We start from the raw sequence: 27606 nt of genomic DNA on the forward strand, positions 1-27606 counted from the left end.
TAATTTTTGATATTACATACTAAACGTCCCATTAAAATCTCATCTGTGTAAGTCTCAGCTTAACTCATTTACTTTCCCAAGCCTCCTCCTTGTAGTCCATATATGTATACATATATTTCATACTGCTGACTCAGTTCATCCTGGGTCAGAAACCCAAGACATTCTTTCCTGTCCAAACTGCCAACAAACTGTACTATTTCTCCCTCAGGATCTCTCTCTCTCCTTCTCTCTATAACTAGATAACATATACTATTCATATATGTAATATTAAATATAATACATATCTTTCATCCTTAATGCAGACCTATTTCTTCTTGTAGCATTGGTAAATGTCTACAAATGGCCTATGTTTCTGTGTCTGACACTACCCACACCTATCCTCTGTACCACCGTTAGATCAATCTTTTAAATAATCAAGTTTGATCATGTCATTTGCCTGAAAGCTGTAAAAATGTCACTTAAGAGATCCACCATTAAAGGCTCAGATTCTGATTTAAATCACCTCTTGTTAAGTTTTCCTCTTTGTCCATCTCTGCTTACTCTGCACTAAAAGTATTGTCTTCTTTGTATTTTCATTTTTCTTCCAGGTAACCGAAACAACGGAGGTATTACCTTCCCAGAAAAAACTTTTGCATAGGCCTGAGCGTCATGTGAACCATCTTTCTACTGTACTCCTGAATGTTTTCTTCCAGTGCTTTGTGCCCATTTGTATTAAGTCCTGTGAGGGCTGTCTGTATCCTGCCATCGCCTGTGTCTGTTTCTCCGTCTCTTTGTCTCTGTCTCTCTCCCTCTCCTCCCCACCCCTCCCCTCCCCTCCCTTCTCTCTCTCTCTCTCTCTCTCTCTCTCTCTCTCTCTCTCTCTCTCTCTCTTACACACACACACACACACACACACACACACACACACACACACACACACACACAGTCTTCCATCACAGGCATATGGACATCCTGAGGTGAAGGTGACAGCGAAAAAACCTCACAAGAGAAAGAAGATGGGAAGAATGGATTTGGATTCAAATTGACTTTCATTAGCTAATTTTCATCCTTTCATCTGCGAAGTGTAATATTATCAACTGAGATGTGGAATCACCTAGGCAACAAACCTCTGGGTATGTCTGTGAGGGAGTTTCTAGCCTGGGTTGAGGCTGAGAAAAGCCTGCAGGACTGAATGAACAGTGCGAAGCGAGCTGGTATTCACCTCTGCTTCTTAGGACCAGCAGCCTCGTGCTCTTGCCACACCTTCACCATCTTAGACTATACCCTCGACCTGTGAGCCAAAACTGACCCTCCCGTTAGTTTTTCGTGGTGTTTTTTGTTTGTATTTTGGACACAGCATCAGAAAAGAAAGTAATATAGTGAAAATGTGTATTCCTGATGGCTGAACACCATTTTCCCACCATCATCCTAGTGGACAACTGGAATCCACCAGACCAATGAGGTAGAGCTGCTACCAACAGTCCCTTACAACAGGAAAACAAAGGATTTGGGCGCCTGCTCCGGAGCTTGGGTCACAGACAGGGCTTTCCTCAGACCCAGCCTCTCCCACTGCGTCTGCCTCCCTCACAGAGGCGGGCTGGCTCCCACCCCTCCGCTCCACCGCACAGCGCAGACCGTCTGCCCAGAGGTCCCGCGAGGAGTGTGGACTGAGGACCTCCGAGCCTGAGGCGGTTCTCGAGGGCGCCCCATCGAGGGCGAGCTCGCCCGTCCGCACCCGCGGGAGGTCGCAGCTCCCCGTGCGCGCGCCGCGCTCAGCGCCCCGCAGCCCCTGGACCGGGCGCGCGCCGCCGGTTTAACGGTCCTGCCCTCGGGGCCCCGCCCGCCCAGGCCCGCGCCCGCGCCCCGCCCCCAGCCGGCTGCCGCGGCGACCCAGGCCGCGAGGCGACGCGCGGCGGGAGCCGTTCCCCGACGGCAGCCGGGCGCTCGGCCGCCGTGTCTGGGCTGAGCGCCGCGACGCCGCGCCGGAAACCCTCCTGGGTCTTGAGGCGGTAGGTGAGGGGAGGCCGCCCGCACAGCCGGGGCACCGGGTGGGCTGCGGGCACCGCGGGGGAGCGGGCAGGAGGGGCGGAGGCAGGGAAGCCTCGGCTGCCTCTCTCTTGCCCGCTCGCCCGCAGGTGCCCACCAGTGCCCGCCACTGAGACTGTCCCCACTGACGCCACGCACACCTGTTGCCTGGGCAGCTTGTCTCAGCGAAGCCTTAAATTGTGTCTTTTACTGAAAGATGCTCAAAAAAGAAAAACAACGAACCAAACCAAACCCCTCTTTTAGCCCCCCTCTCCAGGCTTTTTAGAGAAGGTACGAACACTGTGATGCTACGTTTAGCTGTTGGGTAGTTTTTTTTTTAAACCAAATAGGCCAATTAGATTTATGGAATATATATATCTATGCGTTTTCACTATCTAATAATGGATTCTGGAGCCGTTCATTTATATTTTGTTACTTTTTTGGCTACTTTTTCAGGACAGGATTTTTTTGTTTTTGTTTTTTGTTTGTTTCTTAATAAGCCGCGTTCGGTTTTAAGGAATACTTTGAAGTGTAGAATTTTTGAAGTAGGAAATTGAACTTTAATCTTAACGGGTTTTCATATGAGAAATATACAGAAGGTAAATAAAAGGGATCCTTTAAAAAATGTACTAGAACCCTGTATAACTTATTTCGGTAGCGTTGGGAGTAGACTCCAGGACTTCACAGATCCTAGGGAAGCATCTTACCACTGAGTTACATCCTTAGCCTCAAAAAGCCAAGAATTTTAAAGGGATATGTTAAATTTTGTACTCAGTGTATCCAGCCCTGCCTGGCCTCTCATTCACTCTGATGCTGAGGATGAGTTTGAATTCCCAAGTGCTGTGATTTTAGATGTGAGCCATCATACCAGGTTTTATGCAGTTCTGGGGATCCAACCCAGGGCTTCATACGTGATAGGCAAGTAATATACCATTTGAGCCACACACCCAGCCCTATATCTCTTCAACTCCACATTATGCTTAGTATGAAGAAAACATGGCATACTCTAATATTCTAAGAAAAAAATATAAATTTTGGAAATGGAAAATGTTAGCATCCCCATTTTTTCCACTGAGACTTTAACTTATAAATGTCTCCTAGTTAATTTCTCATCAATACATAAAATACTTGCATGTAAAGTGGAGTCAAACGTCTGAATAAAGAAATGACTTCAGAGATGGGTGAATTTTGTAGTCCAATCCTCACTTCTTAGGTAACAACGTAGAATTGGGTTTCTGAATCTCATGGTTCTTATCTGTAAGGTGGGACTAATGACTTTGAACAGTTCACGTAAAGCTCTGTGTTAAATGAAGTAACATTTGCAAGGTATTAGGATGTAGTAACAGCTAAAAATGGTGTTTTAATTTAAAGCATCTATGCTCAGTCAGTATGGACTGCATACAAATTATTCAACTTATGTGCTTATTTTACTATATTTTAGAAAATTCTAGTTAGTTTGTGATTTCAGAATGAAGGAGAACAACTTCTGCAAAACAGAAAAGGAACCTGGGATAGTTAGTATTGGTATATAAGGAATAGCAACTTCAAGGTTCCCGACTAATGTCCCTAAAGGTAGTTTACTGATTTCACTCGGGAGCAGCTTCTCCTTCAAGAGAATGCATTTTTGAAACTTGAAAGAAACTTTAGCAACCATTTGAATATATTTTGAAATGTTATGCTAAATGGCCTTAAAAAAAATCTAGGTCACAAACTGTATTTGCCTCTTAAAAGACAGCTTTCTCATGGGTCTGCCCGTGCTATTCAGCGTGATCAGTGAGTGAGATTCTGTTTCTTATGCAAGTCCTGTCTTTTATAAAGCTTTTAAGCTCCCAGATGAAACAGGCATTAAAATCTGAAGTGATTTTATTCACAGACTTAGTAGTTCAGCTAAGCCTCTATTAATTTTTAACTAAATGGAGTCTTCACTTGATCAGCATCTTTTAGCTCAGTTTGATATGATTACTTGTAAATACTTAACCCTTCAATTAACAAAATGATGAGAGTGTACTGTGCAGTGTGATTTCTAACTCATTTCCTGCAGTGTCAGAGTTTCTGTGCAAGCAGCGTTTACTTTGCAGAGAAAACATATTAAAAAGTATGTGTGGAATGTATTTTTTTTTAAATTTTTTGACTGCTATGAGTTAATAATGTGGGGAGACCTAGGTGTTCCCTTTCCTACTGCCAACTGAAAGGTAGGTGTCACTAAAAGGCTTTCCTTTTATGTTTATTGTTTTGTCAAATCTGTAACTCCCCAGCTCTTGGAATCCCCTGGGTTGAATAGTGTGGATTTGCCTTGCTCAGCAGCTGGAAGAGACTTCAGTCCACAGCTCAGTTTCAGCTGAGCCATGGAAAACAAGGAACTGTGTGCCAAGGTCTTCTATTCTTTTGCACTCCCATTCACTAGTGCATATGTGAAACAGGGTGGAAAGTTACTGTGTGGTGTTATGAGAGTCCTCATCAGAATGGTTAGGATAAACATTAGGTAAAGAAACATATATTATCAAAAATTCACAACAGAGGGCTTTTGATAATTTTTTAAAAATATTCCACATAGAAAATAGTATATAGTTTTTTGCTTCCTGTTAAGTCACTGTTGTGTTATTAACAAATACAATGTTGACTTGTCAGCTGTGTAGCAGTTCTCAAAACAGTGGGCTTCAACACCTTTGGCAAACACTTGTCTTCAAAAATATTGACATTATGATGAAAACAGTAGCAAAATAACAGTTATGAAATAGCAACAAAAATAGTTTTATAGTTGAGAGTCACCACAACTTGTACTAAAGGGTCAGAACCTTAGGAAGGTTGAGAACCACTGTTTAGATGGTTAATTGTTTCATTAAAACTATTAGTTAGCAGACATAAGAAAGCAAGGTAGATACTGAGAGGTGTACTGGTTGGCTTATCCCCACATTTCAGGAAAAATTGACTCTGAGGTTAGTGGGCACAACTGACTTGGAGGGATTATCTGCATTATTGTGATGTTAGAATTTTGTATCCCAGGGACTTGTAAATAAGAGAAAGCATTTTGGAACAAAACAGTGGGTAGTAATCATAGGTATACTTGAGGAAATGTAAATAGGGCTTACAATTTGCTTAAGGTCATAATTACTTTTAGATGACCAGTATATAAAGCTAAGCAAGGTCCTACTTTTGTCTTATTTTGACACACCTAGAATTTAGGAGGCTGTGCACCATGAATTTAGTTATAATGAGAAAGTCTTAGACTTACTTGGCTTGCTTAGTAAAACTATGTTGTAGATAGCAGGGTGAAAAGACAATTGAAGTCTAGATTTTTGTGATCTCAGCCAATTAATGGTATATTCAAATAAGCATTTACCGTATTTACATGATATACTTCAGCAAAAGGAATAGATGAATACAGTGGGAGCTAATGGGAAAGGAAGGTAAGGAAAGTGGGCTTGTTTCACTTTTGACTACTCATTAGAACATAGACAGCCTTTAAAACACTGCTTTGCTTTAAGCCATGTGTTAAGCGTCAAGGATACTTTGTAAGGAAATAGCAGCACCTTGACTTTGGTCTGGAAAGACGAATAACCCTGCGAGATAAGAGTAACAGGGAGGGAAAGCATCTAGAGGCATAGCTGGATTTCTGTCCTGGTGAAACAGAGTAACAGCCATTCAACAACCTCCTGAATCTCCGTGATCGAGGAGGCCTTGTTCACGTTCCATGCATCCTGAAAGGGTGAACTGGAATTGATTAGCTGGTGGCGGACTGGGAGTGGAGGAGCCCTTGGAGGGGAATAGAGCATTGTATCCCTGAACATGTGTATGACATTCTCAAAGACTAAACGGAAACTTTAGTTAACAGGTAGATGCAGTGTGTAATAAGTACTACATCAGAACAGGTAGTAGGGCTGCTTTGGGAAAATAGGAAAAGGCTTCTTACCAGGAAATTGTGGGATGCTTAGAAGATTGACGCCACAGTTAGACTCTAGAGCAGTGGTTCTGAACCTTCCTAATGCTGCAGCCCTTTAATACAGTTCCTCGTTGTGATGACCCCCAAGCACAAATTATTTCGTTGCTGCTTCATAACTGTAATTTTGCTACTGTTAAGAATTGTAAATATCTGAGATGCAGGATATTTGATATGTGACCTTTGTGAAAGGGTCATTCTACTATCACAAGGGGCGCGTAACCCACCACTTGAGAACCACTGTTCTACATAGAGTATTGTCTCTAGCATGGGTAAAGCCTAGCTATCATTTCAGTTTGTTGACCTTAGGTCATGACACTGTTTCTCCACACTTAACTATAAAATGAGAATGACAGATTACCTTTTACTGTATTGTGTAATAGCAGTATTCTAAGTGATTTATGTAAGTTATATTTGTATTTAAAGCAAACCTAGAAGGTAAGATGGTTATTATCTACTGTCTATAGCTAGGTTAGATGTATGGTATGAATCTAGGCATGCTTACATAAAAATGGTTAATTTTGAGTCATGGGCCAAGTACCCCATGATAACTTTGAATTTAACTAGGTGGCCCAATGTGGTCTCCAATTTGCAATCTTCCTGCCTTAGTTTTCTGAGTGGTAGGTTACTATGCTTGTTCTGTGAGTGTCCTCAGTTACAGAGTTGTTTGTAATAATAATGTGTACGTAAGTGGTTTATTGTACATGCTATGGATATAAACACTTTCTATTATTATTAAGACCTGGACCTGGTGGGCAGTATTTTTGTTTTATTTTGGTAGGTGCTAGGGACTTAACCTAAATCCTTGCATACAGGAGAGAAGAATATTACCCTTGTATATATCAAGGTATTTTTAAGTGTTTTATTTCTCAGACAGGATCTTGCTCAGTTGCTTAGGTTGGCCTTAGAATTCTCCTGCCTCACTGTCCAACAGGTAGTGATTATAGTAGGCCTTCAGGCCTGGACCACTAGTCATGCATTCATGTTTTTATAGCTTGCTTGTATATAAAGGGACCTCAGTTCAAAAGATGCCAATATTTATTTACTTGCTCAAAGAATGGCTTGTTTTATCCACTTTTTATTTTGTAGGGGATATTGAGTGAATAAATGTTTTTTCATTAAGAAAAAACTGTTTTTCACTTTTGTCTAGAATGGAAGAAAAAGTTATAGTACTCTACAGTTTCCTCTAAGTGTCAGAATGTGCACCTATTCTAGGTGTCCCAAGGTGGGGAGCATTCATATCTGTTTAAAAGATGGTCAAGGGGTAGTGGGAAAATTGATGAAAATGTGTGAGATATCTTTTGGAAGAAAAATGGATAGGAATCAGAGTGACTAAAACTGAAGGTATGTTTAATAAAGGGTATTTAAGGGAGTTGGTAATGACGTTAAGGAATTCAGGAAGAAGATTTTTGTTACTGCAGCACTTAAACTCATTTTGGAAGTGTTTGGTTGATGTCCCAATGATAATGTAGAAATCACAAGAGCAGTAGACGATGAGGAAAGCAGGACTAGAGTTTAGGACATAAAGGCTAAAGACACATTACATCACCACATGCCTGTGGGTAGCTGGAGACATGAACACAGAAGACCAAAGCGCAATTTAATCATCCGTGATTCACCATTAAAGAACAGGAGCGGGTCGATAAAGTGGTTAGAAGACGCAGCAGTACCTTAAAGCTGGACTGTATAACTGTGGTGTAAGCAATATAGAAGTTGGTTGTTGAATATTTTAAATGGGTTTCATTTCTGTTTCCACTTAAATACTTTCAAATGAGTATTGTGCTTGTTCGCATATATACAAAGGTATAAACACTCTTAATTATTTTGCCTAAAAGATAAAAATGTGTTTTTCCTTATTAAAGTATGGAACCTCAAGGTCTTTATGACAATGGAAACAAAAAAATTGATTGGCAAACCGCTTCAACCAGCAAGACCTGTTCGTCATCTCTCTTCTCCTCCAGGTAAATGACGGAGTATTTAATTCTTTTAAGTACTAACTTATTAACAGCTAATTAGTCTTTTATAAAGTAATTATTTGAGGTGGATTTTAAAAGGAGTAATAAAAGTTAATGATGTCTTCTGGTGGAGAGGTTATTAGGTCATAAGTGTTACTGACCAGGCACGGAAGAGGGAGGGTAAGTTGAAAGTAGCTGGTTTTTGCTTTTTTTTTTTTCAGTGTTTCTTTGTATAGTTAACTAGTCTCTGGTCAAAGTGACAGCCTTCCAATAAGTTATTTTTACCTTGTGATTCTTGTAAGTGAATAGTAGAATTAGTCTTGTGAAACACACAGAGCAGCAACAGTCTTAGCAACAGTGCCTGGAGTTACTGTGTTGGACATGGAATGCCAGCAGGAGTTATAGATGTGCCCGAGCAAGTGTTCCAGAAGTCTAAATAACACCGACTATGTAAAAGTAAGCCTGGCCTCATGGCTCAGGCCTGTAATCCATCTGCTCGAAAGTTAAGGCGAGAAGATTGCAGTCAAGGTTTATTCGGGCCATAGAGACAGTTCAAATCTAAATGGGTAATTTATGATAACCATGATGGGACTTCTGGGACCAACATGGCAGAAAGAGAGAAGTGTTTCCTGCAAGTTGTGCTCTGACCTATACATGTATGTGTGTATATACATACACATATATATACACATACATATATATACACATACATACATTCATGTACATGCACACACACTAAATAGACTAATAACATTAAAAATACAAACTGGCTAGAGATATAACTCAGAATAATGCTTGCCTGACACAGGCAAGGTCCTGGGTTCATTCCCTGCTCAACCCCGCTCCCAATTTTAAATAGTTTTCTTTCTTTTTACAAACCTGTGCTTTGGACACAACCTTGTAATATATGACTCCTTATTGCCCCAGTGACTTCTGTGGTGTAAATTCAGTGGGACACATAAAAACTACCTTAAAATACCTTCAGTCGGGGCTGGGGATTTAGCTCAGTGGTAGAGCGCTTACCTAGGAAGCGCAAGGCCCTGGGTTCGGTCCCCAGCTCCGGGAAAAAAAAATACCTTCAGTCTAATCTGCCCCATTGACTTAATGGACTGGTTAATAAAGGAAAAACATGCTCCTTTTATTTCTATAAAAATGAAGTAGAAAATGTAGACATACTACCACCCTCTTCCAACCTGGTTCCTAAGGAAAATCATCCGTACTTAGTCATGTTCCCTTTCAACATCGTCCTCTGTGCCTTAGCAGTGACAGGGAACTTAATGGCTCTTCCTGGAGCACAGCTTTGGACCCCATGTGCAGGTGCTGCATCCTCTGTGTACTGGAAAGTGTTGAGAGGCAGAGCTTCAGGTTATCACAGGGTGAATGATGGGAAGCCATGGGCAGCTTCTGTCTGCAGTCTCCCCATCCCCATTTTGCAGATTCTCCTGACCCCTTCCCTTCAAGGCTGTGCTGTGAACAGGAAGGATCACAGGGTGCCGGATCTCTAACAGAAGTAGAACGCATTTAAGATGCAGACAGTGAGTCTGAGGCTTGGTAGATAGAAAGCTAACATACACAAATCAGTCAATTTAGGCTTTCTGAGCACAGCTCTGTACTTTGCACAACTCAGGTCCCCAGAAGAGTTTTCTTTTTCCTCAAATGCAGATTAAATATTTACTTGCTTTATGAATACTTCCCGGTACCCCCAACCAAATATGGCACCTCAGTGATTTCTCTGAAGCTCACAGTAAGTAGTTTACTGTGTGGAATTATACAATAGTTACTACTTGTAAGCTCGTGTTTTCCACCACAAACTCTTGTCATGTTTATTTGCCCGTCTCTTAATCAGCTGGATGTCAGAACATTGAGTAAATACTTGTCGAATAATGAACCATCATAAAGTTTGTAACAGTGTCAAAGATGTAACAAACACAGATGCTTTTTAAACTGTGGGATGTCATTTATTGTGTGTGTGAATATTTAAAATAAACTTCCCCTCTCGTAACAGGACCAGTGTTCCCTTTCAACTTTCAGAATGAATATCCATGCAACACTCAGTGCTTACAAAGTGGAGTTGGCAGAGTAAGTCTTAGATATTATAGCAGATTGGGCCAGGAAGCAGCTTGGTGGTACAGTACATACAGTACATGCTTATCAGTGTGTGCGTGTGCGTGTGCGTGTGCGTGTGTGTGTGTGTGTGTGTGTGTGTGATATGTACACACACATTATAGACTGTAAAATGACATTGCTAGGTGGCTGTCCGCATGACCTTATGTTCAGTGCATTCTACATTAAAACATGTTGATTATTTTATCCATATATTAAGGATTGCATGCCACCTACATATTTCTAACTCAGCATTTTAAAATGTAAGCATTTTCCTATATTTGTTTAAAAATTTAAAAACAAAAGTCTGACAATTCAAAAATCTTGTTTATCTTCCTAAAATTATTTTCCTTTTCTTCCTACCCTTCTCAGAGCTGACTATTCTGGTTATTATTTTTCTTTGTTTTAAATTTAACATTTTTCCTATCATAGAAGTATTTTAACTGCTTTTTTTAGTTTTTTTTTACATTATGTTAAAAAATTAAATACATTGTGATCCTTAGTGCAATTTTTTTCTAGGCTATGGCCCTTCCCAAGTGACAACTCATTTCCTAATAGTCGTCGTCGTAGTAGTTGTTCTCATGAAGACACTTCCAGAAAGAAGCCATGGGTGATATTAATGTTCGCATCATTAGCAGCCTAGGCAACTGTTTAATAAACAGAGCAGCTGTGGGCAGCTAAGGGAGAGAGATACCTTAGCTTCCATGACCATAGAACATTTTCTTTTGCTAGAAAGACAGATGTTTCAATTTTATAGTGAAGGTTAGAATGAGTCTCTACCGCATTTTCACTGTTTTGAGTGTGAAAGGCTCTTTGTGGTAAGCACAGACAGCAGCAGTGTACAGGAGGAGAACTACTGTGTTAAACAGTGCTCTTCCTTCAGGGTATTATCAGCTGAGGGGAGCTATCTGTGGACTGCATGGGGCTCTGTTACCTTAGCGGGGGTGATATCCTGTTATCAGAGGTAACATTTTTTCCTTGCTGAGTGTTTATAAATGTTATCTTTTGTTGTTTTTGATTGTTTTCTCTGTGCATGAGAACTGGGATGTCTCCTCATGGGTTGTGTTTGACCCATGTAGTTTTATACCTGTGAGTGTGTGTTTTACAGCCCACCGAGTTTAGTTAGTGTTGTTTGCATGTGTGGGACGTGGGGTTGCTTACTGGGTCATGAACACCTTTCCAGAAGCTAAGCCTCCAAAGGGAAATAACTTCCTCTCTTTCAGCTACCATTGGTTGCTAATCTTGTCTAGGACCACTCTGCCAGCCATTCTAGAATGTTGAAGGGCTCAGTCTTGTGCAGGTCTTGTACAGATAACCATAGTTTCTGTGAGTTCATGTGTACACCATATCTGGAAGAAAGTATTTCATAATACTCCTTGCCATCACAGTCTCTTGTCCTGTTCACCCCCTCTTGGAGGATATTCCCAGAGTCTTGAGGTGCAGGGAAAATACTGGTGTCCCAGTTAGGGCCAGGAAGTCAACATTCATTTTGTCCAGTGATGACTCACTGAGTTAACTACCCCCCATTGTACCAGAATGTGCTTAGTTAAGTGCGTACCAGTCACGCCACTGTTTCACTAATGATGACTTCTTGACCGGCATGTCCTATTACATAGCTATGCAGTGTTTGTGCCTGGGCAAGACCGAGGAGGAGAGGAATGCTTCTGTGCAGTGCTATTAGGGGTGAAGACACAAATATTTAGAAAGTAGTTGAACAGGTCCATGTATGTCCAAAGCAACAGTAGTAAATTATCCCTGTAGAGCACGCTACTTCACAGGCCATGGTTCAGCCAGGTTTATAATAGCAGGTATGAATTCTCTCCTGTGAAGTGGGCCTGAAGTCTTATGAGCTTAGTTAACTATGCAGTATGCATGCCACTTTTCACTACGGGTCGCGTCTTGACTGGCAGGTCACTATTATCTAGCATACAGGATTTTATCAGTGGGTAAGACCACTGATGATTAGTTCCACAGTAGTCTGTATACTATCTTTTGGCACTTTAAAAAGCTAGCCAGTGGGAGTTATTAGTTTAGCTCCAGCTTGATGTTTGTGTTCTGCAACCTGATGTGAGGTTTCAGTAGGGCCGTACTATCTACTTATTCTGGATAACCAAGGACGATGGCAATAATTGTATTGTTTAGGGAAACTCTGGGGCTCCCCTGTGCAGCCCCTCATAGGGAGATGTGAGCTGATTGACTTGGAACTCTGTTTCCCTCTGTAGCCCAGGCTGCTCTTGAACTCAAAACCCTCGAAGCTCTGCTACCTGAGTGCGGGGAGTGTAAGTGTGTAGCAGGAGACCAGCTGTCTGTTGTTCATGTTAAAAAGCAAACTTTTCATTATGGCTTATCGTCAGCTTCAAGTATGCCTTGATATTTCAGGCCTTAGAAAAATATCTCTGGGTAGTAAAGAAAAAGTTACATAAGCATTTCAAACCCAGTTTAAAACTGCATTTTCTTCCTCAACAGTGTAAGACGAATGGAATGCAAGCCTTTTCTCAAGGTCTCAATGAGCAGCAGCAACACCAGTCTCCAGTTAAAAAAGGTACACTTCTGCCCAAGTCCCCACTTCAGTCACAGAGCCTCAGAGGTCGCGTAAGGGTCACTCTCTTTGCTCTTTGCCTGCGGAAGAATTGCATTATCTTTTTAGGTTTAGTTTTTGGTATTAACAATTATGTTGGTTTTTGTGCACCAAAGGAGACACTAGAATAACAGTGGTTCCAATGAGATGGGAGGTTATTTACACATTTTATCAAATTTCATTGTGGTGGTCTCTTTTTTGATTTAATGTGTTTGTGTTCTCCCCCAACCCTTCTCTCCCTTCATTTTGAGTGCTAACCCTTGTCAGGTACTGGATACCAGGTTTTCTGGTATTTTCCCTGGGCTGGAACATTTTTTTCTCACTTTCTACTTTCAGTGCTCAGCGTTTAATTCGATTGTGTCTGACTCGTGTTTTCTATTTCTTTGTATTTTAGGATTAGATGTAAAAAACAAGTGTCGGCTTTTAAGAATATTTGCCCGTTTCCTTTAGAGTTTGATACTTTTATAACTTTTGGGGTTTTGATCAATTTTTAGTTAGTTTATGGATATAGTGGGAGATTAGAGTCCAGTTTCATTCTTTTTCATGTAGCTATTCAGTATTAAAAACACCTTTTCCTCATTGAATAGCTTTGGAACCTTCATTGGAATTGGGTGTCTTGGGTGTTAACCTTTACCTGTGAACTCTCGGTTCTAATCCTTTATCCTATATCTTTACCCTATGCTGGTACTCCATGCTGGATACTGCTGCTTTGTAGTAAGTTGTCATATTTGGAAGTAGGAACCATCTAACATGGTTGTTTTTCAGGGTAGTTTAGGCTGTCTGGGGCTCATTGACATTCTGTGGTCTCTGTTGGATCAGATTCTATATTTGTGTAACAGGCTTTTAAAATCTTGGTAGATCATTTGGGAGGGATATTACCACTTTGAAATACTGTGCGTTTGTAGCAGGGCAGTGGTGGTTCATGTCTTTAATCCCAGCACTGGGGAGGCAGAGGCAGGACTATCTCTTCGAGTTCTAGGTCAGCCTAGTCTACAGAGTGAGTTCCAGGATAGCTAGGACCACACAGAGACCCTTGTCTCAAAAACTAAAAAAGAAAGAAAAACAACCAAGGAAACAAACAGGACCACCATGTGTTTGTTTCAGCTGCTATCTTTTGTCCTGTTTATCAAACAGCTTAGCATTTACTGGGATTATAAAGCTGAAAGAAAGCTGCTCCTGCCCGTGATCTACTTGTCATTCCGTGCATGAAGAGCTTGGGCATTCCACACTTGAATCTTTTCTGTAATATCACTAGAGATTTCCCTTGATGGCCACATTGTCACCTTTTCATTTCCTGTCTCTTTGCTCAGTACATTCTTCAGAAGATTTAAGAAGAAGGGTTTTAAATAGATGATTTTTTTTGAGTTTGTTTGAAAATAGCTCTATTTCACTTTCACACTTGACTAAATAGAAAGTTTTAGTTGAAGATGAGCTCTCAAACATGCACTCTTTAATAAGGTAGACAAAATTTGAGCTATTCTCAGTTTACATGAACAACTAGAAAAGACAGATCTGTAGAAACAAACCAGACAAAAGGAGGATTTTCTCTTTGTGAAAACTTAGGGCCTTCCAATGTGGAGTATGTTTGTGCATTTCTCTGGTAGTTTTTCTCCATTCCATTTTCCTCCTAATTCCTTTTCTAAAGCTCTTACTAGATTTTGTTGGCTCTCTAGATTTTGTTTATTCTTAGTCATTCTCTACTGTTTGAACCAACCCTCCACCCTGCCTTGTTAATAGCTCTCTTTTATTTTTATTTTTTTCCTGTGATTACGCCATCCGCAGTTTGAAGTTGCTAATCCGTAGTTCTCAGCCACTAGCCATTCCCATCACAGAAAGCTTCCCAGTGCCTCTTTTTACACAGCCCTGTCAGCAAACAGCAGCTGTGCAGTCTCTTCCTCCCATCTTATTATCCAAATTTAAATTCCTCTTGTCTCACATATAGCCATTCCTTAGGAGCTTTACCCAGAGATGCACTTTAGATATTATAGAAGTCACATTTGTAGGTGTGTGACTTGTACCCTAGGTAAATTGCAAAACTGTGTAAGCATCCCTACATCCACCATAAAGCACACTCACTTGTCACACACTTGCCTCTGTGCCCACAGTCTTCCCATACTCAACTTCAGGTAGATAATAATAATCGCTGTTGTTCTCTAGTGTGATTTTTTTTTCTTGAAAAGTAGTTGACAGGAATTCTATTGTATGGCTATACAACTTATTTATTCTTTTTTCCTTTTGCCTTAAACTTTTGATTATTGTTGTTATTTATTGTTCATATAAAAGAAGTTACAGGTTTTTTGTTTTTTTTTTTTAATTTCACTGGGGTAGAAGCTGGACTGATAGACCATAGAAGAGACCTTGTAGTTAGATGAATCTGTGAAATCCAGTTGCTTGGCATTCATCATTATTATTATTTTAGTTATTTAGTTTATTTAGTTATTATTTCTGATAAAATCTAATTTTCAAATAGACCCATTAAAGAAAGTTTAACCCATGTCCAAACATTTGTATATCCATTTCATCCATGTTAAATGTTGGTAGAAAGTTGCTCATCCTACCTTTTATATCTGTAGAATCTCTGGTAAGAACTCTACTATTCTTTCAGACACTGGTCATTTGTAGATTTTTTTGTTCATTTATATACTTAGATATTATTAAATTTTGTTTTTATTCTTGGAGAACCAGCTTTGTCTTTAATTATTTATGTTGTTCTTTGGTGATTGTAAATTTCCTTCTCTTACTTTACATTTAGTTTGTTCCATCTGCCCACCCCTAGCATTTTAGTATAGCTTATTAGGTCATTATTGCATATATTTATTTTCTTACTGGTACAGTTATGTGGGATTTGTCTACAACAAACCTGTTGTTGAGATTCATTTCTCAGTATAATGGTAAGAGTTGAGAGGTGTTTAAAATGGTTTAATGTCAGTCTCTCTAACATGTTCACGCCTCCTATGCTTGCATACTTCCTTGGATGTTAAGATGCAGCCAACCCTCCCTCCCTCCCTCCCTTCTTCCCTTCCTTCCTTCCTCCCTCCTGCCCTCCCTCCCTCCCTCCCTCCCTTCCCCCTCCCTCCCTCCCTCCCTCCCTTCCTTCCTACTTTCCTACATGCCATGGTGTTTGGATTTTCCAGCCACTAGAATTCTGAGCTTCTTTTCTTTCTGTATCACCTAATTGTTACAAGAACACAGAAACAGCAGAACATTTCTTTACATACATATGATTTGTATTCTGTACAATGTGCTTTGATCATATTCACGTTCCTCTCTGAACTCCTCCTACGTCCACCCTCATTCACTAATGAATATAATTCTGTGACCCTTTACTTTTTAAAACCCATTAGGACAAATTTATGGTACCCAAATATTCTTGGATATGTAGAATTCCCCTGTACTGTGGCCAATGTATCAGTAGCTACTCTCTGAGAAAACTGACTCTCCCTCTCCCATCAATTGCCAAGAGCTCCTTAGCTAACGAAGGGACTTCCTCCTCAGCTCCCCTTCCCATGCTGGGATTAGTTTGGCTGGAGCTTGCATAGGTCTTGTACATGTTGTCCTAACCGCTCTGAGTTCATATCATCCTTTCTGCTCTTCTGTGGCTAGGAGACTCTTTCCCCATAGTCACCTCAACCTCTGACTTTTACATTCATTCTGCTTCCTCCTTTTCAGTGATCTCCGAGACTTTGGAAGAGGGGGTGGAGTATATCTGTTCCACTTAGGGCTGTTCATTCTGCAGTCTCTGATTCAATATACCATGGCCAGTTGCGATTCTCTGTGTTCAGCATCATCTACAGTGAATAGATGGAGATTGAGAAATGAATTTATCCCAGCCATCGGCAGCCTGTTTAGCACTATGTTCACTTGGCAGAATAAAAGTAGTAGCATTGGGCATGGCCCTTTGGAATTGGATAACCAATTGGGATGTTCCTCTCTGGGAAGTCTATTTCTCCAGCTCTCAGCATTTCTTCTGTACTAGTAGTTCTTTGTCTAGGGCCAAAGCCTTTCCTTTATCAATGTTAGCATGTCTAATGGTATTGTCCTTCAACTTTTTAAAGGAGTGGTTTCTCTGTTATGGCTTATGACTTGTAGTCTTGGGATGATAATTGTGCCAAGAAGACGGCACTTCATCTTGTAGAACAGGCCTTCAATGCAATCTTAACATGATTTTTATCTCCCATTACGTTTATGGCACTATGGCACAGAAGGCATGTCTTGTCATCACTGTGTGTCCCAAGGTTTAGTGTCAGGTAGTGTTCACAGCACCATCTGGCACTAGGAATCCTAGCCAGTAGACTGAAGCTTCTAGATCATTCCAGCTTGATTACTCCATGTTCTATGACTGAAGTATGTGGTATGTTCAGCAGTAGGGTTGTCCAAAACTTTTGATGTAATAAGGAATTGTTCTCATTGAAGCAATGCTAAAGCCATATTCTATACATTTTAGAAAGATTTATGAATTTTAAATTTATGTATGTGATTTTTTTTCTGAGTATGTGTATGTGGACCAAAGGTGTACCTGATGCCTGTGGAAGCAAGAAGAGGTCAGATTCCCAGGAACTGGAATTGCAATTAATTGGGTGCCACCAAGTGGGTTCTGGGAATTGAACTCAGGTCCTCTGAAAGAGGAGCAAGGCTCTCAACCTTTGAGCCAGCTTTCCAGCCCCACGCTATACATTTTGAATGCTGTGTTTGAATTGTTTAATTAATTTTAATTCCCTTATTATTGTATCTTATGAATGTTTAATGAAATATATGATTTGAGTTCTTAGATATTTGAGATTTTCTAGGTATTATAGGTGTATAATTTAATTTTATTAAATAATGTATTTTATATGATTTAAAGTCTTTCATTTATTAAGATTTGGTTTTGGTCTATATATAATTGCTATCTGTATATTATAACAGGTATATTAAAAATGAACTTGTGTTTTGTAGGTGTGATCTCTATAATAACTAGTTAGATAAAATATTTCAAAATGCTACTTTTTGTGTTTAATTTTCTTAGTTTTGGAAGGAGAGTTTTATAATATTGTTGTCTAATTTCCCCAATTTACTTCCGTTAACATTGTTTAATGTCTTTTAAAATATCTATTACACAAAACATTAAAAATTATCTTTTTGCCTGACCGAGAAGGTAGCCATGTCAGTTTTCTTATTTCTAATCTTGCTGTGATAGATTTTATATATATATATATATATATATATATATATGTATATATATATATTATACAAGTATTTGTGTTGAATATGTCCTTTGCAGGCAGAACAGTGTTTGGATGTTTTTTTAAACCTAGAGTCAACTTGTATCCATTTATGGAATGCATTACAAAGGAGTCAGAGGACTATGGCCTTTGGGTCAAATGTTTGTTTTAGAAGCAAAATTGTTTGAAACAGAGCCACACTCTTCATTTATGTATCATCTGTGGTGCTTTTGTGCTATGATGCAGAATCAAATATTGTAACAGATTGTAGGACTCGATCATCTCAAATATTTTCTAGGTGGCCCTTCATATGAGAAGTTTGCTTGTTTTATTAGGCTATTCACAGTTGATGTGATTGTGGATATTAGTTGACCTATTATTTTATTGCTTGTTTCTGTTGATAACAAATGAATTTTTATTCCATTTTATCTTTCTTGCATACTTATAGATGGTTTTGTGTTTTTTCTTTTTTTTTTTTTCGGAGCTGAGGACCGAACCCAGGCCTCGTGCTTGCTAGGCAAGCGCTCTACCACTGAGCTAAATCCCCAACCCCTATTTTTATTTCTTGAATGGATTCCTAGTTACCATTTCTTTTCTGAGTATAATCTAGGGACTACAATACCCAACTTTTTACTTGTTTTTAATATTGTACCATTTCAAGCCTATGGTGACGTGATATGTTCCTACATGCAGGTCACTCTACCTATACCTTAGAAACACACATGACTGCATTCGTACTTGAGCAGTGACACACATTTAATTTGCTGCCATGTAGAGGAAACAGCAGGAGTCTGCGAACTTTGCTGGCTGTTCTCCTTTCCTTTGAGCTTCCATTTGGAAGGGAAAAGTTTGCATCTTGGATCATTTCTCTTCTCCTTGAATGACTTCCTTTTAACATTTCTTGCTGATCATATCTGCTGGTAAATTCATTTAGTTTCCCTTATTAGAGAGTGTTAGTAGTGTTTACCCCTTCACCGATAAGGAGTTCCTCAATTCTTTTCTCTTGGTTCCTTTAGAATATTGAAACCATTGCCTTCAGCCTCAGCATATTGTCAGTTCTGGTGCAGTGATTGGATGTTTCTGAGGAGAAATTGGCAGTATTTCAATAGTTAGTTGCCGTAAAGATAGGGACCCTGTTTTGGATCTCCTGACTATCATAGATTCTCAACTTTCCTAAATCTGAATAGTATTGTTTTATAATTATGTTTAAATTTTAATATCTACAGAGAGAATTAAATACAGCAGAGATTTCTTGTTGAAGCTTTCAAGTGTTTCCATCTGCAGAAAAAAACCAGACTTTCTGCCTGATCATCCCATTGTACTTCAGAAACCAGTGAGTGTTCCTCACTTCCTTATTGCAAAATTGTATTCAGGTATTTGTCTTCAATGTTTTAACTTTATTATTATTATTATTATTATTATTATTATTATTATTATTATTATAAGAAACTCTGTATCATAAGGTAGTGATATGAAAAAGATCTAAATGTACACATAAAATAAATAATAAAATAATCTACTCAAGAAATAGGACAGAATTTTGATTGTGATTTTCTGAATGCAAAACTCTTCTGATGGTAGATTATGAAAGTATCATCCTGCAATCTAAAAGTTCTATCTTAGTTTTCACCTAACTTCTACAATCTACCTGGAATTTATTTTATAACATATTATGAAGTGGGAATTGCTTTAATTTTTTAAGTATAGATATCTAGTCATCCTACCAATATTTAAAGAACGGATAGTGCCCTGACACCTTGAAGAAAAGTGTGCTTGACCATTTATTCTGTTTAATTAGTCTTTTTAAACAGGATATTCCTGCTATCTTTTCGCCATTGATATTTTCATGCCAAACCACCAAGTATATCAAAGCAGACACAGTAATATGTACTACACTTTGCTAGATGCTTATAGGTGAGGACATGGGTGTCCATACCATACTTGAGTTTAAGTTGTTGCTCTATTGTATATTGCTATTTCAAGCTTGGAAAGTGACTTACCTTGAACCTTAATTTTTGCAATTGAAGATAATGATGATTTCTGTGTGGTTAGTATTAAACTAAATAACATATTAAAATATAAATAATGTATCTATCAGTCATTCTGCATTCACTGACATCTGTTCTTTTTGGTCTCTAATAATCCTGGCTTTTTTTTTCAGTCTGCATCTTTCCTTTTTTTCTTTATCCAGTCATTGCCCCCTGTTGTGGTTCACCCTCCCACAGTTCCTAATCCCATTCCTCCTCCTCCTTGGGTTACCTCACTCAGGATGATATTTTCTAGTTCCATCCATTTGCCTGCAAAATTCGTGAAGTTGTCAGATTAATAGCTGAGTAGAATTCCACTGTATAAACGAACCACCTTTTCTGCATCATTCTTTCACTGAGGGACAGTTGGGTTCTTTCCAGCTTCTACCTGTAACAAGGCTGCTGTGAACATAGTGGAGCACATGTCCTTGTTACATATTGGAGCATCTTGGGGATATGACCAGTATAGCTGGTTCTTTAGGCAGAACTATGTCCAATTTTCTGAGGAACCTCCAGACTGATTTCCAGAGTGGTTGTAACAGTTTGCAATCCCACCAGCAATGGAGGAGTGTTCCTCTTTCTCCACATCCTCACCAACATCTGCTGTCACCTGAGGTTTTTATCTTATCTGTTCTGATTGGTGAAGTGGAATCTCAGAGTCATTTCGATTTGTATTTCCCTGATGACTAAGGATGCTGAACACTTCTTTAGGTGCTTCTCAGCCTTTTGAGATGCTCCAGTTGAGAATGCTTTGTTTAGCTCTGTACCCATTTTTAAATTGTTTTATTTGGTTTTCTGGAGTTTAACTTCTTGAGTTCTTTGAATATATAGGATATTAGCCCTTCATTGATGTAGGATTGATAAAGATCTTTCCCAACCTGTAGGTTGCTGTTTTGTCCTATTGACCGTGCCCTTAGCCTTACAGAAATTTTCAGTTTTATAAGATCCCATTTGTCAATTGTTGATCTTAGAAAAATTTCCCATGTCGATGTGGTCAAGGTTCTTTTCCACTTTCTCTTCTATTAGATTCAATTGTATCTGGTTTATGTGGAGGTCTCGATCTATTTGGACTTGAACTTTGTACAAGGAGATAAAAATGGATCAATTTGCATTCTTCTACATTAAGACTGCCAGTTAGGCCAGCACCATTTGTTGGAAATGTCTTTTTTCTACCATATGGTTTTGGCTCTTTGTCAAATATCAAGTGATCAAATGTGTGTGGGTTTATTTATGAGTCTTCAGTTCTCTTCTATTGATCTATCTGCCTGTCTCTGTACCAATACCATACAATTTTTATGACTATTTCTCTGAAATACAGCTTGAGGTGAGGGATGGTGATTACCCTAGAAGTTCTTTTATTGTTGAGAATAGTTTTTGGTATCTTCAGTTATTTGTTATTCCAGATGAAGTTGAGAATTGCTTTTTCTATCTCTGTGAAGAATTGAGTTGGAATTTTGATGGGGATTGCATCGATTCTGTAGATTGCTTTCAGTAAGATGTCTAATTTTTACTATGTTAATCCTGCCAATCCATGAGCATGGGAAATCTTCCCATTGTCTTGAGGTTTTCTTTGATTTCTTTCTTCAGAGAATTGAAGTTCTTTTCATACAGATCTTTTATTTGCTTAGTTAGAGTCAAATCAAGATATTTTATATTTGTGACTATTGTGAAAGGTGTTGTTTCCCTAATTTTTTCTCAGCCCATCTATCCTTTGTATAGAGGAAGGATTCTGATTTGTTTGAATTTTATATCTGGGCACTTTATTGAAGTTGTTTTTAAGGTTTAGGAGTTCTCTGGTGGAATTTTTCGGTGTCCCTTAAGTATACTATCATATCATTTACAAATAGTGATATTTTGACTTCTTCCTTTCCAATTTGTATCCTTTTGTTGTCTGATTGCTTTGGCTAGGACTTCAAGTACTACATTGAATAGGTAGGGAGAGAGTGGGCAGCCTTGTCTTGTTTCTGATTTTAGTGGGATTGCTTCAAGTTTTTCTTCAATTAATTTGATGTTGGCTGTTGGTTTGCTGTATATGGCTTTTACTATGTTTAGATATGTACCTTGAATTCCTGATCTTCCCAAGACTTTTGCCATGAATGTATGTTGTATTTTGTCAAAGGCTTTCTCAGCATCTAATGAGATGATCATGTGGTTTTTTTTTCTTTTTGAGTTTGTTTATATAGTGGATTATGTTGACAGATTTCCAAATATTGAACCATCCCTGCATCCCTGGGATGAAGCCTACTTGATCTTGATGATCAAGGTTTTTTTGTACGTTCTTGGATTCGGTTTGTGAGAATTTTATTGAGTATTTTTTCATCTATATTCATAAGCAAAATTAGTCTGAAGTTCTCTTTGTTGGGTCTTTGTGTGTTTAGGTATCAGAGTAACTGTGGCTTCACAGATCAAACTGGATAGCGCTCCTTCTGTTTGTATTCTGTGGAATAGTTTGAGCAGTATTGGTATGAGGTCTTCTAGGAAGGTCTGATAGAATTCTGCACTAAAACCATCTGGCCCTGGGCTTTTTTTGGTTGGGAAACTCTTAATGACTGCTTTTATTCCCTTAGGAGTTATGAGATTGTTTAGTTTTTCTGGTCCTGATTTAACTTTAGTACCTGGTTTTGTCTGGAAAATCATCCATTCCATCTACATTTTCCAGTTTTCTTGAGTATAGGATTTTGTAGTAGGATCTGATGAGTTTTTGTATTTACTCAGTTTTTGTTGTTTTGTCTCCCTTTTCATTTCTGATTTTGTTAATTTGGATACTGTCTTTGTGCACTTTAGTTAGTTTGGCTAAGGGTTTAATCTAACTTGTTGATTTTCTCAAAAAAGAAGCTCATAGTTTTGTTGATTCTTTGTATAGTTTTTTTTTTTTTTTTTTACTTGTTTGATTTCAGCCCTGAATTTGGTTATTTCCTGCTGTCTACTCCTCATGGGTAGTGTTTGCTTCTTTTTGTTCTAGAGCTTTCAGATGTGCTGTTCAGTTGCTAATGTAGGATCTCTCCAATTTCTTAATTAAGTCACTCAGTGCTATGAATTTTGCTCTTACCAATGCTTTGGTTGCGTCCCATAAGTTTGGGTATGCTGTGTTTTCATTTTTGTTAATTTCTAAAAGGTATTTATTTCTTCCCTGACCAAGTTATCATTGAGTAGAGAGTTGTTCAGGTTTCATGAGTTTGTGTGTTTTCTGTTGTTTTGGCTGTTATTGAAGACCAGCCTTTGTCTCGGGTGATCTGATAGAACACACCAGATCAATTCAATTTTCTTGTATTTGTTGAGGCTTATTTTGTGGCCAATTATATGGTCAGTTTTGGAGAAGGTTCCAGGAGGTGCTGAGAAGAAGGTATATTCTTTTGTATTAGGAAGAAATGTTTTGTATATATCTGTTAAATCCATTTGGTTCATAACTTCTGTTGGTTTCACTCTGTTTATTTTCTGATTTTACTATATGTCCATTGGCGAACGTCAGGTGTTGAAGTCTCCTACTATTATTGTGTGAGGTACAGTGTATACTTTGAGCTTTAGTAACTTTTCTTTTACAAATATGGGAGCCCTTGCATTTGGAGCATATATGTTAAGAACTGAGAGATCATCTTGATGGATTTTTCCTTTGATAAGTATGAAATGTCTTTCCCCATCTCCTTTCATAACTTTTGGTTGAAAGTCTATTTTATTGGATATTAGAATGGCTACTCTAGATGTTTTTTTTGGGACCATTCGCTTAGAAAATTTTGTTCTAGTCTTTTACTTTGTGGTAGTGTCTATCTTTGTCACTGAGGTATATTTCCTGTATGCAGCAAAATGCTGGGTCCTGTTTATGTATGCAGTCTGTTAGCCTATGTCTTTTTATTGGGGAATTGAGTCCACTGATGTTGCGAGATGTTCTTTCTTAATAAAGAAGCAATGGTTGCTGCTGCTTCCTGTTTTTTTGTTTTGTTTTGTTTTTTTTGGTTGTTTTTTGTTTTGTTTTGTTTTGTTTTTTTGTTGCTGTTAGAGGTGGAATTATGTTTGTCTGGTTCACTCCTCTTTTGGTTTGTTGTGATAAGATTAATTTCTTGCTTTTTCTTGAGTGTAGTTTTCCTCCTTCTGTTGGAGTTTTCCCTTATCTTTTATAGAGCTGGATTTGTGTAAAGATATTGTGTAAATTTGTTTTTGTCATGGAATATCTTGGTTTCTCCATCTATGGATCTATGGTAATTGAGAGTTTTTCTGGGTGAAGTAGCCTGGGCTGGCATTTGTGTTCTCTGAGGGTCTGTATGACATCTGCCTGGGGTCTTCTGGCTTTCCTAGTCTCTGGTGAGAAGTCTGGTGTGATTCTGATAGGTCTGCCTTTGTATGTTACTTGACATTTTCCCCTTACTGCTTTTAATATTCTTTCTTTGTTCTGTATATTTATTGATTTGATTATTATGTGACAAGAGGATTTTCTTTTCTAATCTAGTTGGTGTTCTGTAGGCTTCTTGTACATTCTATGGCCATCTCTATCTTTAGGTTCAGGAATTCTTCTATGATTTTATTTAAGATGTTTTTTGGCCCTTTGAATCTTTGTTCTCTTCAATACCTATCATCCTTAGGTTTGATCTTCTCATTGTGTCCTGAATTTCCTGTATGTTTTGGGTTAGGAGCTTTTTGAACTTTGTATTTTCTTTGACTGTTGTGTCAGTGTCTTCTATGGTATCTTCTATGCCTGAGAATCTCTCTACTATGCCTTGTATTTTGTTGGTGATATTTGCATCTGTGACTCCTGTTCTCTCTTCTAGGTTTTCTATCTTCAGCCTTATCTCTCTTTGTGATTTCTTTATTGTTTTAATGTTTTTTTTTCAATTTCTTCACCTGTTTGATTGTGTTCTCCTGTATTTCTTTAAGGGAGTTATTTATGTCCTCCTTAACGTCCTCTATGATCTTCATGAAATTGGATTTTAGGTCATTATCTTGCTTTTTAGGCATGTTAGTATATCTAGGGCTTGCTGTGGTGGGATATCTGGGTTCTGATGGTGCCAGTTTGCATTGGGTTCTGTTGCTTATGTTCTTTTACTTGCCTCTTGCCATCTGGTTATCCCTGGTGCTAACTGGCCTGGGTGTCTCAGACTCTGTGACTTGTGCTGTGGTAAAAATTAAAAAAGTGGCAGAACTGGTTCCTGCACATTCTCACTAGGCACAGATCCACAGAAGCCACATGCTCCAGATGTTTCTCTGCCAGCTGCTTTCATACACTGTCCCCTTGGCGGGTAAAATTAAAGCTCTAGACACTTGTAGTTTAACAATTAGATTTATATGTTAAGTACTCCACAGTACATCCACATAATAAATTCACTGCCAATTAATAAAGATAGAAGCCGCCCACCTAGACAAGATAAGATTGACCTAGACCACCCAGATCGGATCATCTTCCTTCCTGTCTCCATCTTGATTTCTCCTGCTTCCTCCTCCTCCTCCCTCCTTCCTAGATTTTCCCCGCCTGCCCCTCCTTCTTGTCCAATGATAGGCTTCGCCTTATCTTGGACCTGCTTTGCTGCATAATGACATCATCCTACTACCTGGGTTAGAGCTGCCCTCCTTGGAAGCAGGTAGTGCTTTCTGGTGAGAGTGGGTGTCTTGTGTCCCTGGTGACTGCAGACCTTCTGAGAGGCAGATTGGCAGAGGGTGTGGGAGGGCGTCGGGTAGATGGTCTGGCCTGGGTGGAGAAGTGGACTGGAAGGAAGGTGGAGTTTGGCAGGTTGGGTAGGTCCCAAGTCATCTGGCTTCTCTGCGTGTCCCAGCTGGTGTGAGGATTGGAGTGAAATTCTCATCTGTGTCCCTCGTTAGTGTAGACCCCTGGGAGGCTGTGGGCTGTGGGCTGTGGGAGGTTATTGTCCAGCTGATCTGTCTCAGGTAGGGAAGCAGATCAGAAGCTTACTTTGGCATTTTTTGATTGTTTTCAAAATCATTACTTTCTTTAGGTAAAAGTAATGATAATTTTAGGATGAGATTTGGAACATCATTCTGCTGAGAAAAGCTCCCCTGTGGCCTATAGAATACTATCATCTTTTCCCAATTTTAAATCTTGAAAATCCTTACCTTTCTGCTGTCATGCATGGGGCTGGGCCAGTAGTTCAGTGGGCTGGAGGAGTTGCAGTCATGAGGACCTCAGTTTGAATTTCCAAAACCCATATTAAAAGCTAGGTGTGGGTGTGTATGGAAATAGGAAGGTCCTTGAGGCTTGCTGACTGTCAACCAATTCCGTGTTCAATGACACATCTTATCTCAAGAGAGTAAGGAGGAAGTCACAGAGCAGAAACCTGGCCTGCCCACTTGGTCTGTATGCATGTGTATCTGTGCTTCAGTTGGCACACACATACCAATCCCCATTGTAAGTAAATATATTCCTTTGGTTATAAGTAAACGTATTCATATTGATTATTTTTATCAATATTCCATAATTGAAACTTCTTAGCTGCCTCCAGCCAGTTAAACATTTCTATTTTGTCTGTCGTGTATGTGTATGGAGGTGCACACTGCATATGTGTAGAGGTCAGAAAACAGCATCGCAGGAGTCACTGTTCTTCCCATCACACAGATCCTGGGAAGCAAGCTCAGGTCGTCAGGGTTAGTGGCAAGACCTTTACCCACTGAACCATCTCACTAGCCCATTAGCCATTTTTTTTGGAAATTACTTAAAAAAGGAATATTTGGCAAAGAAAAGGGTATTAGATACTTGAATTTTCTCACTTTTTTGAACGTCTAAGGGAACATATAACTTCTTGGTCTGTAAGAATAAATATATATTTCAATTATAGACAAAACACAATTGCTATTTCAGGCTTAAATAATTCATTGACACTTTATTTTGCTAATAAAAGCGTGGCACACTTATTTTGAATAAACATATTAGAATTGTTTACTTTTGCTTTATACATTAACAACATAAAACTAGGCACCACAGAAACAGAACAACCAACTTGGAATACAACTTACTATTTTTAAGAATGGATTACACAGGCTTACTGAAACACAAATGTATTTGATAGTTTCAGTCACTTTAATAGTTTCTATAGTAACATGCATTTAGATAGAAGATTCATAGTGTTTGGTTGAATAAGCTAATTTGTGAAAACAGTATTCAGTTAGACTAATTGATAAATTGTCTTTCTTCTATATTACAGGAAAACAACCAAAGTTTTAAGTAGCATTTTAAGAACAGATGAATTTGAAGATAAAGAATTATTCATTTTATATTTTGGACACCTGCCAATGAAGTGGACCTAGTAACAATAACTAATGGACTGTGACGATTCAATTTATTTTTACTTTTGATGGTTGGCTATTTGGCTTCTCATAAAAGGAGAAAGAGATATTTTAAAGTATAAAGAATTTTTCTAATCAGTTTCAGCTTTGCAGGCAGCTCCTGCAAAAATTGGGAAGGAACACTCGAAAGTAGGGATGTTGTTGGCGAAGTGGGAAGACTGTATTATAATTTGCATGCTACTTGCAATTCTTGTTTTTCACCACTTGTAATAATGGAATGGAAATGTAAGCTGTAAAGATTCTCAAATATAAAATATTTGCTACGATGTATATATGGTACAGACTTTTTGTTGCCCTTAACGTCAGTCACTAGGCCTTTTTCCCACCGACTGCACACGAACACTTGACCAGGTCATTATGATATCTAGAGAGCCCAGAATCATTCCGGTGTTCAAAATAGTTGTCTATAGCAGGGGTATGGTAGACCTTCAGAAACACGATTGATTCACTGGGTTCTTAATATGCTCTTAGGTTCATACTTACTAGCAGAGATTAACACTTTGAAAAGGTCCTTGGT

The 27606-nt window shown here is 38.9% G+C and overlaps 1 protein-coding gene across 4 annotated transcripts; it reads left to right on the top strand.

Moving 5' to 3' along the window:
- Positions 1-1829: 1829 nt before the first annotated feature.
- Positions 1830-27359, top strand: C5h8orf88 (similar to human chromosome 8 open reading frame 88). Of its 4 annotated transcripts, none has more exons than XM_056985544.2 (6): positions 1830-1988; positions 7804-7902; positions 9902-9975; positions 12466-12541; positions 19005-19151; positions 26948-27359. In XM_056985544.2, the coding sequence occupies exons 2-6, from the start codon at positions 7824-7826 to the stop codon at positions 26965-26967; spliced, it is 396 nt and encodes a 131-aa protein (XP_056841524.1). In that variant the 5' UTR covers positions 1830-1988; positions 7804-7823; the 3' UTR covers positions 26968-27359. The 4 variants fall into 4 exon arrangements, with proteins under 4 accessions (XP_056841524.1, XP_056841525.1, XP_063117341.1 ...); XM_056985545.2 differs by having other exon boundaries at positions 19005-19111; XM_063261271.1 differs by having other exon boundaries at positions 1877-2295; positions 19005-19111.
- Positions 27360-27606: the final 247 nt, after the last annotated feature.

This window comes from Rattus norvegicus, chromosome 5 (genome assembly GCF_036323735.1).
Source record: "Rattus norvegicus strain BN/NHsdMcwi chromosome 5, GRCr8, whole genome shotgun sequence".
Lineage (NCBI taxonomy): Eukaryota > Metazoa > Chordata > Mammalia > Rodentia > Muridae > Rattus > Rattus norvegicus.